Source organism: Rhinopithecus bieti, unplaced genomic scaffold (assembly GCF_001698545.2).
Source record: "Rhinopithecus bieti isolate Rb0 unplaced genomic scaffold, ASM169854v2 scaffold_2574, whole genome shotgun sequence".
NCBI lineage: Eukaryota > Metazoa > Chordata > Mammalia > Primates > Cercopithecidae > Rhinopithecus > Rhinopithecus bieti.
In genome coordinates, this window is record NW_016804493.1 from 4,808,243 (window position 1) to 4,825,142 (window position 16,900).

General features: G+C 57.2%; 1 protein-coding gene across 3 annotated transcripts in view; it reads left to right on the forward strand.

The window, feature by feature from the left end:
* Positions 1 to 5,766, forward strand: part of BCAR1 (BCAR1 scaffold protein, Cas family member) — a 37,201-nt gene extending 31,435 nt beyond the window's left edge. For all 3 annotated transcript variants that reach the window (XM_017868693.1, XM_017868690.1, XM_017868692.1), the window contains exons 6-7: positions 903 to 992; positions 4,751 to 5,766. In XM_017868693.1, coding sequence (XP_017724182.1) covers positions 903 to 992; positions 4,751 to 5,095 — 435 coding nt within the window. In that variant the 3' untranslated portion in view covers positions 5,096 to 5,766. The remainder of the gene's footprint in view (positions 1 to 902; positions 993 to 4,750) is intronic.
* The last annotated feature ends 11,134 nt before the right edge of the window (positions 5,767 to 16,900 follow it).

A 16,900-nucleotide genomic window follows, 5' to 3' on the forward strand; every position in this document is an offset into this window, starting at 1 on the left:
TCCCGGCTCCTCTTCTGCCACACGGGGCTCCGGTGCTTAGGGGGAGATTTGTTCCCAGCTGGGCCTGGTCCCTGGCAAGGCCCTGTACCCTCCTGTCATTCTGACCTTCCTCACCACACATTGGCCCCATGTGCTAGCATGGCTGTGTCATCGAGTCCTTCGTTGAGTCCCTCGGGCTGGTGTCTCCGGTGACCAGCAGCAGTGACTGTTGTGTGTTGGGAGACAGATCTGCAGAAATGTGTACGCAGAGAAAGATCCTCTGAGGGTGGGGGAGCAGCAGGAGGTGGTAGGAGGTGGCTGGGACTGCTCCTCCCAGGCCAGGCCCTGGAGCAGAGGCCTGGGTGCCAGCCGGGTGGGAGTCCCGGTGAGGAACATTCCAGGCTGAGCTGGGCCAGAGAGGCATCCAGGAGCAGGGAACAGGTGGCCAGGCCTTTAGGCCAACAGGGAGAGATTGGGTTTGATTCCTGGTGTGGGAGCCTAGGCGGGCAGGGTGGAGCTTGTGGCCTTTCTGCAGGTGGCCAGCCCTATGCCCAGTCTCTTCCTGGACTGGCAGGCGGTGAAAGGGGTGGCCAGGGCTGCTTCCTAGGAAGCCACCGTATCTGTCCCTGCATGTGCCAGCCTGTGTATGTGTATGTGTGTGTGGGGCTGTGTCCCCTCATGGGCCAGCCTGAGGGGGGGTGTGTGTGTGTCCCCACGTGTCAGCCTGGGGGATGTGTGTCTGTGCCCCTGCCCCTGCATGTGCCAGCCTGTTTCGTGTGTCTGTGTGCGTGCGTGCGTGCGTGTGCATGCGCGCGCAGCACCACCTGGTGGCCACTCAGCTCACTGCGCCCCCACGGGGCTGGCCTGCTCTTCTGGCTCAGAAGAGAACTGGCCTCAGTGCAGCCCCTGTCTCTCCCCTCCAGGGGAAGGAGGAGTTTGAAAAGACCCAGAAGGAGCTGCTGGAAAAGGGCAGCATCACGCGGCAGGGCAAGAGCCAGCTGGAGCTGCAGCAGGTGAGGCCCTGGAGCAGAGCAAGGCCCTGCCTTGCCCACTGACCCCCTGAGCCCTCAGCTCTTGCCCCGCAGGGCCGACCCCGGGTCCCCAGCTTCTCCCCACACATTGTCTGGTAGCTCTCAGAGCTGGGCCCGGCCCACCACCCCGCTGCCTCCTGACCATCTTCATCTTTTCATTTGGTTTATTTTAAAGTTGTCAAGAGTAATTGTTGGAGACGTTTAGGGAGTTAGAGAGTGGGGTGAGAGCAGAAAATAGACCCTCACAGCTGCCGTAGGCTCGGCACGGGCTGCTTCTGCCTTGCTGCCTCCTCCAAGCTGCTCCCTGCATGCCCGGGATGGTGTCCTGTGGGCATCCGACTCTTCTGTCCCAGCATCTGCCGTGGCGTTAAGCATTCTTTGTGGATTCCTTCAAAGGCCACATAGCATCTATTGAATGTTTGTATTGTACCCACACTTCCTTAGTAGTATTTTATTTTTTTTTTGAGACAGAGTCTTGTTCTGTCACACAGGCTAGAGTACAGTGGCGCAATCTCGACTCACTGCAGCTTCAACCTTCTGGGCTCACGTGATTCTCCTGCCTCAGCCTCCCCAGTAGTTGGGATTACAGGCGCCTGCCACCATACCTCGCTGGTTTTTGTATTTTTTGTAGAGACAAGGTTTCACCATGTTGCTCAGGCTGGTCTCAAACTCCTGGGCTCAAATGATCCACCTGCCTTGGCCTCCCAAAGTGCTAGGATTACAGTGTGAGCCACCACATCTGGCCGCTTATTATAAATACACTGCTATGTTTATATGCTGACATATTAATAGACTTTTCTTCATATTTTGAATCATTTCCTGAGGGTAGGAAAGAGGTATGTAAAAAAATATTAAGGGACCTTTATTCTGATGATGAAGATAATTTTAAAAGTGAAAATACAGGATAGTACAAAGTGAACATAAAAATATCACCCGTCAAAGCTCCCTCGCCCACCTTCTGGGCGTCAAGGAGGTGGCAGAGGTGGGGGCCTGAGACCCACGACGCACAGCGGCAAGGCTGCAGCTGTCTCATGAGAGCTTGGTGAGGATCAGTGAAGAGTGGAAGATGCCCGGGGAGTACCTGGCACATAGAGACACTCAGGAGAGGCTAGACATTGACATCTCAGAACGGTGGCCGGGTGGGAGGGGTGAGGGCTGAGAAATCACCTGTTGGATACAGTGTACCCATATAACAAAACCGTACCTGTACCCCCTGTTAAATCTATTACAACACCCAAGAAAAGAATAAATGTCACACCTGTAATCTTAACACTTTGGGAGGCTGAGGCAGGAGGATCACTTGAGGCCAAGGGTTTGAGACCAGCTGGGCCACATAGTGAGACCCAAGTCTCTATATATTAATAAAAATTAATGGCTCACAACTGTAATTCTAGCACTTTGGGAGGCCAAGGCGGGCAGATCACTTGAGGTCAGGAGTTTGAGACCAGCCTGGCCAACATGGTGGAACCCCATCTCTACTAAAAATACAAAAATTAGCTGGGTGTGGTGGCATGCGCCTGTAGTCCCAACTACTTGTGAAGCTGAGGCGATAGAATCATTTGAACCCAGGAGGTGGAGCTTGCAGTGAGCCAAGATCGCGCCACTGGACTCCAGCCTGGGCGACGGGTGAGACTTTGTCTCAAAATAAATAAATAAATAATAATTGTTTTAAAAACCTGAATGTTGAGGCGGGCGGATCACCTGAGGTCAGGAGTTCGAGACCAGCCTGACCAACATGGAGAAACCCCATCTCTACTAAAAAATACAAAAAAATTAGCCGGGCATAGTGGCACATGCCTGTAATCCCAGCTACTTGGGAGGCTGAGGCAGAAGAATTGCTTGAACCCAGGAGGCAGAGGTTGCAGTGAGCCGAGATTACACCACTGCACTCTAGCCTGGGCAACGAGTGAAACTCCATCTCAAAAAAAAAAACCTCCTGAAATATCAACAATATATATGTCTATATCTCCGTCTGTAGAGAGAGAACTCTGGGATCGCTGTGTTTTCAGAAGTGGTCATGTGCTGTATCCTTCCTGTGTGTGCCTCCAGCACTGCACCAGTTCCCTGCTGTTGGACACTTAGGCTGTTCCCAGAGTTTTACTTTTGTGAACAATGCTGTGATGAATACAAGTCTTTGCACTTATCTGATCAATCACTTAGATAACTTGCTAGGAGCTGGATTAAAGGCCAAGAATATATGTGAAAAACTCTAAAGATGTAGAATCCCAAAGCCAAGGACATAAAGTCCATGTTAAATGCAAGCCCATGGAGACTTACTCATGAGAACATCTATTGCCCCATTTTTGTATCGGTGAAGAATCTGAAATCTCCACCCGCAAAGTGTCTAATAGGAGAGTATTAGTTTAATAAAGTATGGACATTTGTGCAGTAGGATATTATATAACTATTAAGAGTTGTCAAAGAATAAAAAGGGCTGGGCGCAGTGACTCACGCCTGTAATCCCAGCACTTTGGGAGGCAGAGGTGGGAGAATCATCTGTGGTCAGGAGTTTGAGACCAGCCTGGCCAACATGGTGAAAGCCCGTCTTTACCACAAATACAAAAGTTAGCCGGAGGTGGTGGCACAGGCCTGTAATCCCAGCTGAGGCAGGAGCATCGCTTGAAACTAGGAGGCAGAGGTTGCAGTGAGCTGAGATCGTGCCACTTCACTTCAGCCTGGGTGACGGAGCAGTACTCCCTCTTTATAAAAATAAAAATAGTTTTGAAAAAAAAAGACCCACAGAGCTTGTTGCCTGTGCTCTGTAGGCCTCACTGCAGCCTCGACTTCCCAGACTCAAGTGATTCACCTGCCTCAGCCTCCCAAAGTGCTGAGATCACAGGCATGGGCCACCTCACCCTGCCTCACCAGAGCTTTTCAAAGAAAAAAAGTCGAGTATGTATCTCACTGGCTAAGAGAACGGAGAGATGAAGGATTTCACCAAATAGCTGCCTAAGAGGGACAGTGCCAGGTTCTGAGTGTTAGGAGGGGGAGGTTTACTATTGGTTTTGCTCATTGTGGCTTGGAGCTTTGCGCCTAGGGTGGGACAGAGCTTACCTGTCCTGAGTCTGGGTGTGGCTGATAATTTCCAGGGCCATAGCGGCTTAGTGAGGACACGTCGTCCCCTTCAGCTGACTCCCAGGCACAGGAGTGGGAATGTTAACTTTGGTGTGTGGTTCTGGAAGGTGATGGTAGCAGAGGTTCTATTTAGGGGCGTTGGATTACAGGTGATGTCTTCCTTTTTTCTGTTTGATATATTTGAATCTTTTTATAATGTGTATGTTACTTTTGAACTAAGGAGAAAATTTTTTTAACTTTCTGTTTTGAAATATTTATAGATTCACAGGAAGTTGCAAAGATAGGGTCGAGGGATCCCCAGTGCCCTTCAGCCAGTTTCCCCAGTGCCACGTCTCAAGTCACGTGGGACAGTACCCAAGCCAGGACGGTGACCCCCCCCGACCCCAGGCAGCCACTTTTCTGTTGTCCATCTTGTCATTTCAAAACTGTTCAGGGCACAGAGTCTGATCTTTGGAGATTGGTGGAAAGGTAACTGAACAACCTCCAGAAGACTGGCCATGGGCCTGGGTCCCGTCCCCGGGAGAGGAGACTGCGTTTCCCCACAGTCCCGTGCGCTCTGAGTAGCAGACCTTTTAGAGAAGCCCAGCCCAGGGTTCCCAGGTCTTGGCCTGTGGTTCTGACTCGCCCGAGAGCCTAACCCTGCTCCTGCTTCCCTCCCGCCCCAGCTGAAGCAATTTGAACGACTGGAACAGGAGGTGTCGCGGCCCATAGACCACGACTTGGCCAACTGGACACCAGCCCAACCCCTGGCCCCGGGGCGGACAGGCGGCCTGGGACCCTCGGACCGGCAGCTGCTGCTCTTCTACCTGGAGCAGTGTGAGGCCAACCTGACCACACTGACCAATGCCGTGGACGCCTTCTTCACCGCCGTGGCCACCAACCAGCCACCCAAGATCTTTGTGGCGCACAGCAAATTCGTCATCCTTAGCGCTCACAAGCTGGTGTTCATTGGGGACACACTTTTCACGCGACGGCAGAGCCAGGCTGTGACGTGCCGCAGCCAGAGGTGACCCACTACAGCAACCTTGCTGTGCCGACCTTCCTGCCGTGGCCATCGTGGCACCACCAAGGCCGCCTGCCTTGCGAGTACCCATCACCTTCGGGCTGGCCAGGACATGGTGGAGAGCGAGTCAAGGAGCTGGGCCACAGCACCCAGCAGTTCCGCCGTGTTCTAGGCCAGCTGGCAGCCGCCTGAGGGCTGTGACCCCAGGAGGGAGGCAGGGGAGGGGCATGGTGGTCCCAGCTCCCTGGCTCCCATCTCAAGAGTCGCTGCGCCACAGGCTTAGAGACAGGACCCCAGCTCTGCCTTGGGCCTGGTGCCCTGGATGCCCAGGAATCTGTATATATTTATGACTGGGCAGGGTGTGGGGCCGTGCCTCCCCAGGAGCCGAAGCCCAGGGGTCGGCCAGTGGCCTTCCCCAGCATGCACCACGGGCCCGGGGCGGGTCACCAGGCAGGGTCTGGAGTGTGAGGGCCCCGCAGCCTCCAGGACCTCTTGCTGCCCCGAGGTCTGAGCCTGGCCCCGCGAGGGTGCCGTGTCCCCTGACAGGGCCAGTGCAGTTTGGTGTGTCCTCCGCCTTACCAGGAGAAGACCCTGAAGAACTAGAACTATTTTTCATTATTGGTTTTCCAATCATTTGACTAATAGTCCATTTAAATAAAGTTTTTAAAATGAAGAGCAGCTGCCTGAGGGTGCCAGATGAGAGCACCCCGGGGCAGGTGACGTTTCCAGGGAAGGCACCCGGGGGCAAGTGCCATGCATGGCATCTCCCAGGAGGGTGGAGGAGTGGGTCTCTCCAGAAAAAAACCAAGGGACACTGAGGCTGGGTGCCTCCTGCAGGTGGGGTGAGGCCCTGGGAGCCAGGGCAGAGCCTGGGCCCAAGAGAGGACTTGGGGTCAGTGTCGGAGCTGCAAGGTCTGGGGCCCAGAAGGCACAGCCTGGGCGTGGCCCCCTCGAGCCCTAGGGAGCTGCCACAGCAGCGAGCACCTGCCCATGCCCACAACTGGCGTCTGGAGCAAGGGCAGATCGGGGCAGGAGCAGCTGCAGGAGGGGACAGGTTCCTGTGAGCCGAGGACAACATCAGGGGCTGCATCTAGAACTCTGCTTAGAAGAATCTCATCCCAGCCTGTGGAACTCCCGAAGCACACGCGGAATTACACGTGGATCTGGCTTCCAAGCTGGGAGGGAGGGGCCTGGAGAAGACCTTTGCCCTGGGCAAGTGTGTGCCCCCCGTGGCTCCCCCACCCAGCAGCCCAGATGGAAGGTCCAGGGTGCCCAGAACCCCTGGTGCTCCTCCCAGCCCTGACCATTGTGCATGTCAGCATGCGCCATGGTTTCCCCATCTGTATGAAGAAGGGGGTAGTACTGGGTGATCCTCAAGCCCTCCTGATCTTACCTCTACAGAGGGGTCCCCATGACAGCATCTGTCCCCTCAGCCACGTCATGCTGGGCCTACCCTCCTTGGTGAGGACACAGAAGTAAAGGTGTATGCAGTTGCTCTCAGTGGCTTTGTGTTTTACACAGATGTGGCGTAGGGAGGGTCTCAGCCTCCACAGCTTCCCAGGCATGAACTTCATGATGTGGGCATGCACGTCTGGTGAGAACGGGAGGTGCTGGTGCTGCTCCAGGACACAATGCCCTCCAGGGTCCACCCTGGCAGGCAAGGGCTGCCGGAGTTGCCCTGCAGGAGGGAGAGGATGTGTCGCCAGGCCTGAACTGGGTGCCAGGGCCTGGGAGACGCTGACCTGGTGGAGTCCAGGGAGGGATGCAGAGAAATGGCAAGCATGGGTGCAGGGGGTGTGCCAGGGCCCTGAGGCCTGGGTTCACGTGGCAGCCCCAGCTCTGCCATGCACACTGCTGGAGGGAGCTGGGGCAAGTGGCTTTCATTCCTGCCGGGCGCCATTCATCCTGTGAGCTGACCTTCCAGCTCGGGGCTGGAGAGAGGAGGAAGTCCCCGGGCAGCCTCACCTGCCTGGTTCAGGAAGCCGTGAGTCTGAGGCCTGGCCCTTGTAAGGCCTGGGAAGGAGGCAGAGAGGAGTGGGGAGCCCAGACCTCCATCAGGACTGGAGAGTCCTGGAGTACACTGAGAAAGGAACAGGAATGGGACTGGACAGGTGAGTCTTTGGAGACTGATGGAGAACAGCCCGTGGCATGTGATTTTTTTTTTTTTTTTTTGAGGCGGAGTCTCGCTCTGTCGCCCGGACTGGAGTGCAGTGGCCAGATCTCAGCTCACTGCAAGCTCCGCCTCCCGAGTTTACGCCATTCTCCTGCCTCAGCCTCCCGAGTAGCTGGGACTACAGGCGCCCGCCACTTCGCCCGGCTAGTTTTGTATTTTAGTAGAGACGGGGTTTCACCGTGTTAGCCAGGATGGTCTTGATCTCCTGACCTCGTGATCCGCCCGTCTCGGCCTCCCAAAGTGCTGGGATTACAGGCTTGAGCCACCGCGCCCGGCCGGCATGTGATTTTTAATGATTATCTTTTCATGTTTTTCTACAATGAGCAAAACTTTATCATTGAAGACACCTGTCAGGATGCTTGCAGACGCTTTAACACTTGGGAAGGAAAAGACAGCTGGGAGAGGCAGGTGCCCATGGGCACTGGCAGCCAAGGGTGCAGGGTAAGGCCCAGGCCAGCTGAGTAGGGGCCCCTGTATCCACTTACCACCTCTCCCAGAGGCTGGTTTGTCCCATGGTGGCGTCACGAGCCACCTCTGCCTGCCTGTGTGGCCTTGCGTTAGCCATCCTTAGCACCTGGAAGGCCTCTGGGTGAGAGCCAAGGTCAGATGCCCCGGCCACCACACGGTGGCTCTTCTGGAGAGAGAGGGTGGCAGACGGGGCTTGCGCTCGTGAGGGTGAGCCCCGCTTGGCCACTGAATCTCATGGTGATCTCAGGACATCCCTTTCTCACTTGGGTCTCAGTTTCCCCACCTGCACAGTGAGGGCACAGGACCTCCCAGGTTTGCCCAAGCTGTGATCCGGGTGGCCTGAGGATGTGCAAAGGTGGAGGTGGGGTGCACGGCCCGGGGTGGGTGTCTCCTGCAGGCTCTGCCTGTGGCCAGGGAATGGGGGTGCTGGTTCCCCAGCCTGCAGTTCATTTCCGACCCTTTTCCTGCTGGTTGCAGGGTGTAGTTGGGGTTGGGAAGAGGGGGTGAGTGCCATTCCCTGACACCTGGTGGGTCCCAACTCCTCAAGCTCAAGCCTCACCTGACCCCTAGTGGGCAGCGGTGACCACCCAGCCCCCGCAGAAGTGGAAGCCAGTTTTGCACTGGGAGGATAGGACTGGCAACTCCCACAAGGGCAGGAGGGACCTGAGGGGCGAGGGCTGTGTAATCCTAGCACTTTGAGAGGCTGAGGCGGGAGGATCACTTGAGGCCAAGAGTTCAAGACCAGTCAGGCCACATAGTGAGACCCAAGTCTCTCTGTATATATTAATAAAAATTGTTTTAAACTTCCCCCCACCTCTAGTTTGGCCACCACCCAGGGTACGCCCCACTGCATGGGCAGGACCCCACTCTGATCCGCAGGGACACCTGCCAGGCCCAGGAGCTGGGGATGGCATCCTCCCCATTGACGTCCTGGGTAGGACTCTGAGTCAGGGTGGATGGTGGGGACCCTGCAGCCTGGGGTTGGGGCAGGGCAGCCGGCAGTTGATGGTGTCCTTAGGTGCCACTGCAGTGCCCTCAACCCCCTCCCCTGATCGCTGTGCACCCAAGGGAGTGTCCGTCCCTCTCCAAGCCCCGGGTGCTGTGACGTGATGGCTGGATCTCCCTGGGGCCTGAGTCAGTGACTGGGGTGGATTGGGATGTGGGGCCTGGGGACACACAAACCCAGGAGGCCGCCCAAGTGCAGAGGGTGCAGAGGGTGCAGGGGCTGGGGGTGGGGGGTGAGCAAGAGGTGGGATGCAGGAAACCCTCGGGAGGCAGAATCTGCAGGGTGTGGGGGCTAAGGAAGGGAGGAGACAGATGCCCCAAGCATGGCTGAGGGAGTGGAGGTAGTGGCCAGAGGGGTGGGAGCCAGCTGGCAGAGTGTGAGGAGGAAGGGGAGGAAGATCTGGCCATGGAGGATGTGGTGCCCCGTGTAACATGGCACAGTGCGATTTTTTGCTTCTGGGCATTTGGGGCTGGGGATGGGCGTGTTTGACCTGGGGCTCCCAGCCTGCCTGAGCCTCAAACTTTCAAGAATCACTGCAGAGACAGGGAAGCCCAGCGATCCAGAGAAAGGCCATGGGGTGTCAGAGGGTCCCCATCCTGTCCCCTGAGCCCACCAATCATGGCCCACCTCGCCACCACCCCCCTCCTCAGCAGTCCTTGCGTTGATAACGCTCCTGGCTCCAGCGTGTCTGGCAGCCCTAGGAGTGGCCGTGGGAAGATTCCTTGGAACGGCAGGTGTGTGGGGCCAGAGTGAGTTCGTCCCCTTACTGCCCACGCCCCTTGCAGGGCCCTGAGCAAGGGAGCAAGCGTGGGTGGCAAGAACCCTGCCACCGGGGGGCAGGTGCTGAGGATGGCGGCCAAGGTCCTCCCGGTCCCCACCAGCCACATCCCCCCTCTGTCTCTGCACCCCTTTTATCTGCCTGTGTGTTTCTGGCCACTCTTCGGGAAGCAGGAGCCTGAGTGGTGGGAAAGGCGACTAGGGAAAGGTCCTCCCAGACGCCGCCCATGCCTGGCCTAGCCCAGCCCAGTGGGGCCCAGGTTCTGGAGTGGAGTGAGGCTTTGGAGGCCCCAAAACAGGAGACGGACAGCACCGACGTGTGCTCCACGGGTTTATTGAAGTTCTGTGGGGAGCAAGGTCTGAGGGAGCCACGGGCTCACTTGGCAGCCAGGATCGCCTGCACCCAGGGTATGAGCTTGGTAACATGGGTGTACACACCAGGGCTGGAGGTGGAGCAGGTGCCACTGCCCCAGGACACAATGCCCACGAGGGTCCAGGCTCTGTCCTTCTGGCAGACCAGGGGCCGCCTGAGTCACCCTTTGGGAGAGGGAGAAGGGGACTTGGATCTGGCAGCCCAGACAGACTGGTCCCAGGGGCCACTGGACATAGTTCCCAGAGTGCAGGCCAGGACCCTACACACAGCAGCGGCTCAGCATGTGCGTTGCATGGGTCACGAAAGACTCCAGCCGCTGCTTGTGTGGTTCATGCCCCTGGAAGCCTGAGCCACCCCGGAATGGGGCCCTTTAATGGAAGCTTAGTAAAGCTGGTTTGACCAATAGGAGGAAGAGCCTGGTGGAGCTTGCCAAGGGGTCCTTGTGAGGGAGGGAGGGCTGCTGGAACCTGCTGGCCTGCTGGGATCCACTGCCCAGGTTGTGCACTGTACAACTCCAAGGGCCATTGGCTCTGACATTGGCCATGGAATTTTGCAACAAGGTGAGTCTGACATCAGGAAGGAGTAAGGTTAGTAGATGAGGGCAGAGGGGTGGGGAACCCGGGTCTCCCCTGCACCCCACTCGCCTGGCCAGGGCCTGGGCAGGGCCAGCCTCACACTAGCAGGAGGAGACACCGGCTGGCCCCGCACAGATATCTCTGTCGGTGATCTCGCCCTGCCCCAGGAACTTCTTGCATTCGGCATTGGGACAGGAGGGCAGGCCGCCTGCTGCAGCTTTCGGATCTTGTCGGCTGCAGAACAGGAGAGGGTCAGGACCCTGGGCTCCACCAGCCCATTTAGGATGGAGAGACCCAGGGCCGACACCGCTGCCCTCCCTGCACCATACCGCCGATGTTGCGGGTACGGCCCCTGGAGCCTCAGAAGCGCCTGTGGTATCAAAGGGGGCCTCGCCGCTGCCCGTGGTGGAGCCCCCGCACTGTGATCCAGGGCAGGTCAGCCAAGGGCAGGGCTCACCTGTGGGCAACTGTCAGAGCCCCCTGTGGAGCTCCTCGTGGTCCGGGACCTAGATTTATATTTGACATTTGGGGTAATTTTAAATTCATGAGGTTGTTAGATAACAGGGACAGTAAGGAACGTGTTGGAATTTAGAGCCAAACGGTCACGGGGGACTCCACGGCCAGGCAGCCACGACCCAGAGGAGCCCGGCCCTCACCGTTGTTATTGTCTGCCCCAGCCTGTAGGTTGATCGCAGCACTGTCCCCGCGGGGAAGTCATCGTCTGGCGCTGGGGCAGGCACACGGCGGACACGTCTGGGAGAAACGGCGGTGTGCCAACTTCAGCAAGCTGGTGATGTCATTGCGCATGGTGGAAAATGTGAAGCTGGGAGTTCCTGAAGACCTGGGGGCTGGGGCCAGAGTGCCGAGAGGACCTGGGAGGAGGCAGGACTGCAGGCTTGAGGATACGACTCCTTCCCTTGTGCCCGTTAAGGAGCTGTCCATCCCAGGGCCGGAAATGACCACGAGGCCGGACCGCCCCACCTGGGCACCCTGTCCTGAAGCCGTAAGGGGCTCCCCCCATTGCCGCTGCACCCTGCCTTCTGCTGCACGGGACTGTAGTACCTCAGCGATTCATATCAGACGCTGATGTTCTCCTCATCAGGAGCCTGGTGAACTCCCGACCACGGACCACGTCGGAAATCCTGGGCAGAGCGTTGTGGTGAGCAAAAAGAACATGTAACCCTGCTCCCCTCCAACCCAACCAGGGCTGGAGCAGAGCCGAGGCTGCCTGTCACTCAACCTGACCACGCAGTGGCGCGCTGACACCCAGCTCCTCGCTGATGAGGGAGCCCTCGCAGAAGTGGAAGCCAGTGTGTCTGGGAGGAAGAATGGCAGAGGTACCAGCAATCCCACCTGGCGGCACCCCCAGCCTGGCCCTACCCAGAGGTGACCCACTGCCTTGCAGGCCCCCTAACCTGCAGTGGACACTGCCAGGGGCAGGCAGCCGGGGACGGACGTCCTCCCATTGACATCCTTGGTCAGTCCGCTGAGCGGGGGGTGGGTGATCGGGGACCCGCGCAGCCTGGGGGCCGGAGTGGGCTGAGGGGGGGGTACCACTCATCTAGGTCTCAGTGCTCCAGCCTCCTCTCACTCCCAACTCTTTTCCAGTCTCTGGGATCTAGGCTGGCTCCCACATCCCCTCCTCTGAGAAGCTGGCCCTGGCTCTCCTCTCCCCAGTGCTGGAATCTCCGGGTACAATTGAGTCCAATGCACTGGACTGTGGGCTGCTGAGGAATGGGGTGTTGACCCCTCCTCAGTTCAGAGAAGTCACACAGGTGGAGCGTGCAGTCCCAGCACTCACGCTGGGAGGCCAGACTCTGTGGATTTGAACCTGGCTCCCTCCCTGCCCAGCCAAGCCACTCAGTGTCCCCATCAGCAAAGTGGGGATCACACAGTTTCTGACCTCACAGAGTTGGAAGAGTGAGCAGGCAGAGCGCCAGCTCTGCGCCTGGCACCCGGGAAGTGCTCCGTAAGCAGGAGTTTAAAAGGGTGAGGCTCACCTGAAAGGTTTGGACTGAACGGTGCCAAGTCCCAGCTGCCCACACGCTCACCACTCAAGCCTGTACTGGGGCCACTGACTGTTGGCAGGTTTCCTGAAGGCCTCAGGGCGGCCCCCCAGACACCCACCTCCTCCCCTGGGAGCCTCAGGTCGGCTGGGGGTGAGGAAGGGGAGCGGGACTCCTCAGTTCCTGAGCTCCGAGGTGGCAGCTGAGCCTGGGAGGGAAGCTATGACCTGGTCCAGGCCTTGCAGTGCCCACAGCAGAGATGGAGCCGGTGACTCGCCCAGGCCCACACTGCGGTGCACAACTAAACTGGGAACTGGGACCCTGCTGCCCCTTGCTGGCCTCGGGGCTGGGAGTGAGTGGAGACAACCCTTCAGCCTCCACAGGGCCCGACACTCACCGAAGGCGGTGCCCAGGAGGGCCCAGCAGGAGAGGATCCAGAGGAAAGCCATGGTGCCACTGGCGGGGGGGTGGGACGCCTGTCTGTGGGTCCCCGTTGTAGCCCTGTGTGCCGGCTGTTATCTGGAGATCTTGGGGTGATAATCCCTTCCCTGGGAGTAGGCAGGATGTGTCAGTGCAGGGCTGGCCAGGGAGCCTGGGATGACAGCAGCTGTGGCCTCAGCTGAGCTGGGCTAACCCAGGTGGCCTTTTACCATGGCCTTTCTCCTCCAGGCCCAGGCTTGGGCAGGGGCCTGCCTCCAGGGACTGAGTCCAGCAGCCCCAGGTTTGAGCCTCAGCTGAGTCTCTTGTGCTCTGCAAATAATTGATCTTTTCATGGTTTGAAAACCCCTGGGCAGGCTGGGTGTGGTGGCTCACGCCTGTAATCCCAGCACTTTCGGAGGCCGAGATGGGCGGATTGTGAGGTCAAGAGATCAAGACCATCCTGGCCAACATGGTGAAACCCCGTCTCTACTAAAAATACAAAAAAGTAGCTGGGCATGGTGGTGGGCGCCTGTAGTGTCAGTTACTTGGGAGGCTGAGGCAGGAGAATGGCGTGAACCCGGGAGGCAGAGGTTGCAGTGAGCCGAGATTGCGCCACTGCACTCCAGCCTGGTGACAGAGTGAGACTCCGTCTCAAAAAAAAAATAAATAAATAAAATAAAACAGGAAAAAAAAACTCCTGGGCAATGTGACCAAGTAGAGGAGAGACTAGGGGAGCAGGCCTGTGCCCCGTGGTGTAGCCAGAGGCGGGGATGCAGGCACTCCCCGGGTCCCAGGGGATGGCTAAGGAGGCTCAGTGAAGGCCCAGTTGACATCTGTGTTGGACACTGGGCTGTGTACAGGGGAGGGGTAGCTGCCTGCTGTCCTCGTGCTGGGCCACCCCTGCACACAGGTGCCAGCACACCTGGGCCCTGGAGCCAAGCATGTGGCATCAGAGGGCAAGACTGGGCCTAGGGCCTGATGAGAACTGATGGAGGCTGAACCTCAAGCCAGCACATGGGCAGGGACACCTGGTTCCTGGTGTGGGTGGCAGCACGGGTGGTGGAGCCCTTTCTCAGCAACTGGGAAACTGGGGAGGGAGAAATTTTGGATTGAGGCTGCCAGGTGGAGGGCAAGTTCCCCAAAATGCACAGGAAAAGGGTGCCTCGTGGCTGTTTTTAATTCCACCACACTGATGACTGCAGCATGTGTGTTTACAGCACGGGCTTTGGGGTCAGGCAACTGTGGAGCCGTGGCAACTACTTGCTGTCTCTGATCCTGTATGTAATTGAGGACGTTTAGAGTATGGGTCCCATGACAAAAGAAAGAGCCTTCTTGAGCACGAGGACCAGGCCAAGCACACAATCCATGCTGGTGGGGCCCCTACATTCCTCTTTCTTGAGTGAATCGCCGGTCCAGGCCCTTTGCTCATTCTAGAAGGTTGTCTGGGGACAGAGGGGTGGGCAGGCACCAGCCAGGATGGGGCGTGGCCTGGTCTGGATGAGACACACCCACCTCTGCACACACGTGGGCTCCTCCTGCCAGCCAGCGCCCACCCAGCCGCCGGAACAGCTGAACAAAACAAATTCCTGCCTGTAGCAGCTGACTAGGGGAAGAGGCTGGAGAGTTTAGGGAAAAGAGTCAAGTTTTAAAATAAGTAAAATATACACACCAGCAGCTAAGGAGTTTTTATTATTACTGATACTGAGGCCGGGAGGGCCTCACTCTGAAGGCAACATTTAAGCAAACAGCCTAGGAGTTTGTGGGAGCAGCCCAGAGCATCCTTGGAGGACAGGAAACGAACCTGGGGTTGCAGGACCCAAAGAGGCTGCGTCCTAAGGGCAGTGAAGGGCTCAGAAGTCAAGGGGGCAGGTCCAGGAGGGCCCTAGAGAAGATGGTACTAGAGCCTCGGGGGCAGCCCCTAGCTATACGCTGGCCGGGGCAGATGGGGGAAAGGGCGCAGCGGCCGTGCCCCGTCAGCCCTCACCTGGCCTGAGTGACCCGTGGTCCCAGCTATGTGGCCTTGGGACCTGACGGCTGGCCAGGACCCTGCCTGCCATGTCCCCAACCCCACACAGGCTACAGAGGCTTATGGGAACTGTGCAGCTATAGCAGGGGTGGGGGACAGGCACGCACAGGTGTCCCCACTCCACTGCTCCTGGGGATGGGACCCCCCCAACCCACACTGCCCTCCAGCGCCCCCATGGGATCTGGACCCGAGCAGTGAGGAAGGAGCCCGGGGACACTCAGGACAGATGAGACACACGCGAGCCGGGGCCCAGGTGGGTGGGGGAGGCAGAGCCATGGCCTTGGCCAGAGTGGGAGCAGGAAGGATGAGCTGGGGGTCCCCACGTGCTGCAGCCTCCTGGCCACCTCTTCCTTTACTTATGTTGAAACGCCCCCACTTAAAATGCATATAAAGCCAGGTGCAGTAGCTCATGCCCATAATCCCAGCACTTTGGGAGGCCAAGGCAGGAGGATCACTTGAGCCCAGGAGTTCAAGACCAGCCTGGGCAACATGGTGAGACCCCCCCCCATCTGTACAAAACATAAATTAGTCAGGTGTGATGGCACATGCATGGAGTCCCAGCTCCAGGCTGGGACTTGGGAAACTGAGGTAGCAGGATCACTTGAGCCTAGGAGGTGGAGGCTGCAGTGAGCAGTGATCATGCCACTGGACTCCAGCCTGGGCGACAGAGTGAAAGCCTGTCTCAAAAAAACAAAAAAAAAAGCAAGTGGATATAGGTTGATGACTTGTGAGGATCCAGGCACCCCTGTAACCACCACCTGCATCAAGGCAGAGACCATTTCCTTTACAGCCCCTTGGCAGTCAATCCCCCATCTCCAGAAGCAACCACTGTTCTGATTTCCTTCCCCGGAAGGAAGGTTTTGGTTTTGGTTGAGAGAGGCTTGTTCTGATGCCCAGGCTGTAGTGCAGTGGCATGATCACGGCTCACTGCAGCCTCAGCCTCCTCAGCTCAAGCAATCCTCCCACCTCAGCCTCCCAAAGTGCCAGGATTACAGGTGTGAGTCATCGCACCAGGGGATGTTGTTGTTATTGTTAAATTTAAAAAACTGTTAGCAGCAGGTGCAGTGGCTCATGGCTGTAATCCTGGCACTTTGGGAGGCCGAGAGGATCCCTTGAGCTCAGGAGTTCAAGACCAGCCTGGGCAACATAGTGAGACCCTGTCTCTAACAACAACAACAACAAAAGCCAGGCATGGTAGCTGGCACCTGTAATCCCAGGTACTGGGGAGGCTGAAGTAGGAGGATGGCTTGAGCCTGGGAGGTGGAAGTTGCAGTGAGCTGAGATCAGGCCAGTGCACTCCAGCCTGGGCAAGAGAGCCAGACCTTGTCTCAAAAAAAAAAAAAAAAAAAAAAAAAAAAAAAAAAAAAAAAAACCACTGTAAATTGTGGTAATACACATAACAAAATTGACCATCGCACCCATTTTTTGTTTCTTTGCTTGTTTGTTTGTTTTTGAGACAGAGTCTCACTCTGTCGCCCAAGCTGGAGTGCAGTGGCATGATCTCAGCTCACTGAAAGCTCCGCCTTCTGGGTTCACGCCATTCTCCTGCCTCAGCCTCCTGAGTAGCTGGGACTACAGGCGCCTGCCACCACGCCCGGCTAATTTTTTTGTATTTTTTAGTAGAGATGGGGTTTCACTGTGTTAGCCAGGATGGTCTCGATCTCCTGACCTCGTGATCCGCCCGCCTCGGCCTCTCAAAGTGCTGGGATTACAGGCGTGAGCCACCGCGCCCGGCCAGCACCCATTTTTAAGTGTACCATTCAGTGCTAAGTACAACCACAGCACTGTGCGGCCACTCGTCACGCGGAACTGAAACTGAATCTTGCCCATCTATTCGTTTTCAGGTTCTGGAGTTTCCTGTGAACAGAACCCAGATGTTTCTGGAAGTCCAGCTGCTTTCGCTCAGCATCTTGTCTTTGGAGTTCACCCACGCTGTTGCAGAGAGCAGCAGCCTCTTCCTTTTTTTTTTTTTTTTTTTTTTTTTTTTT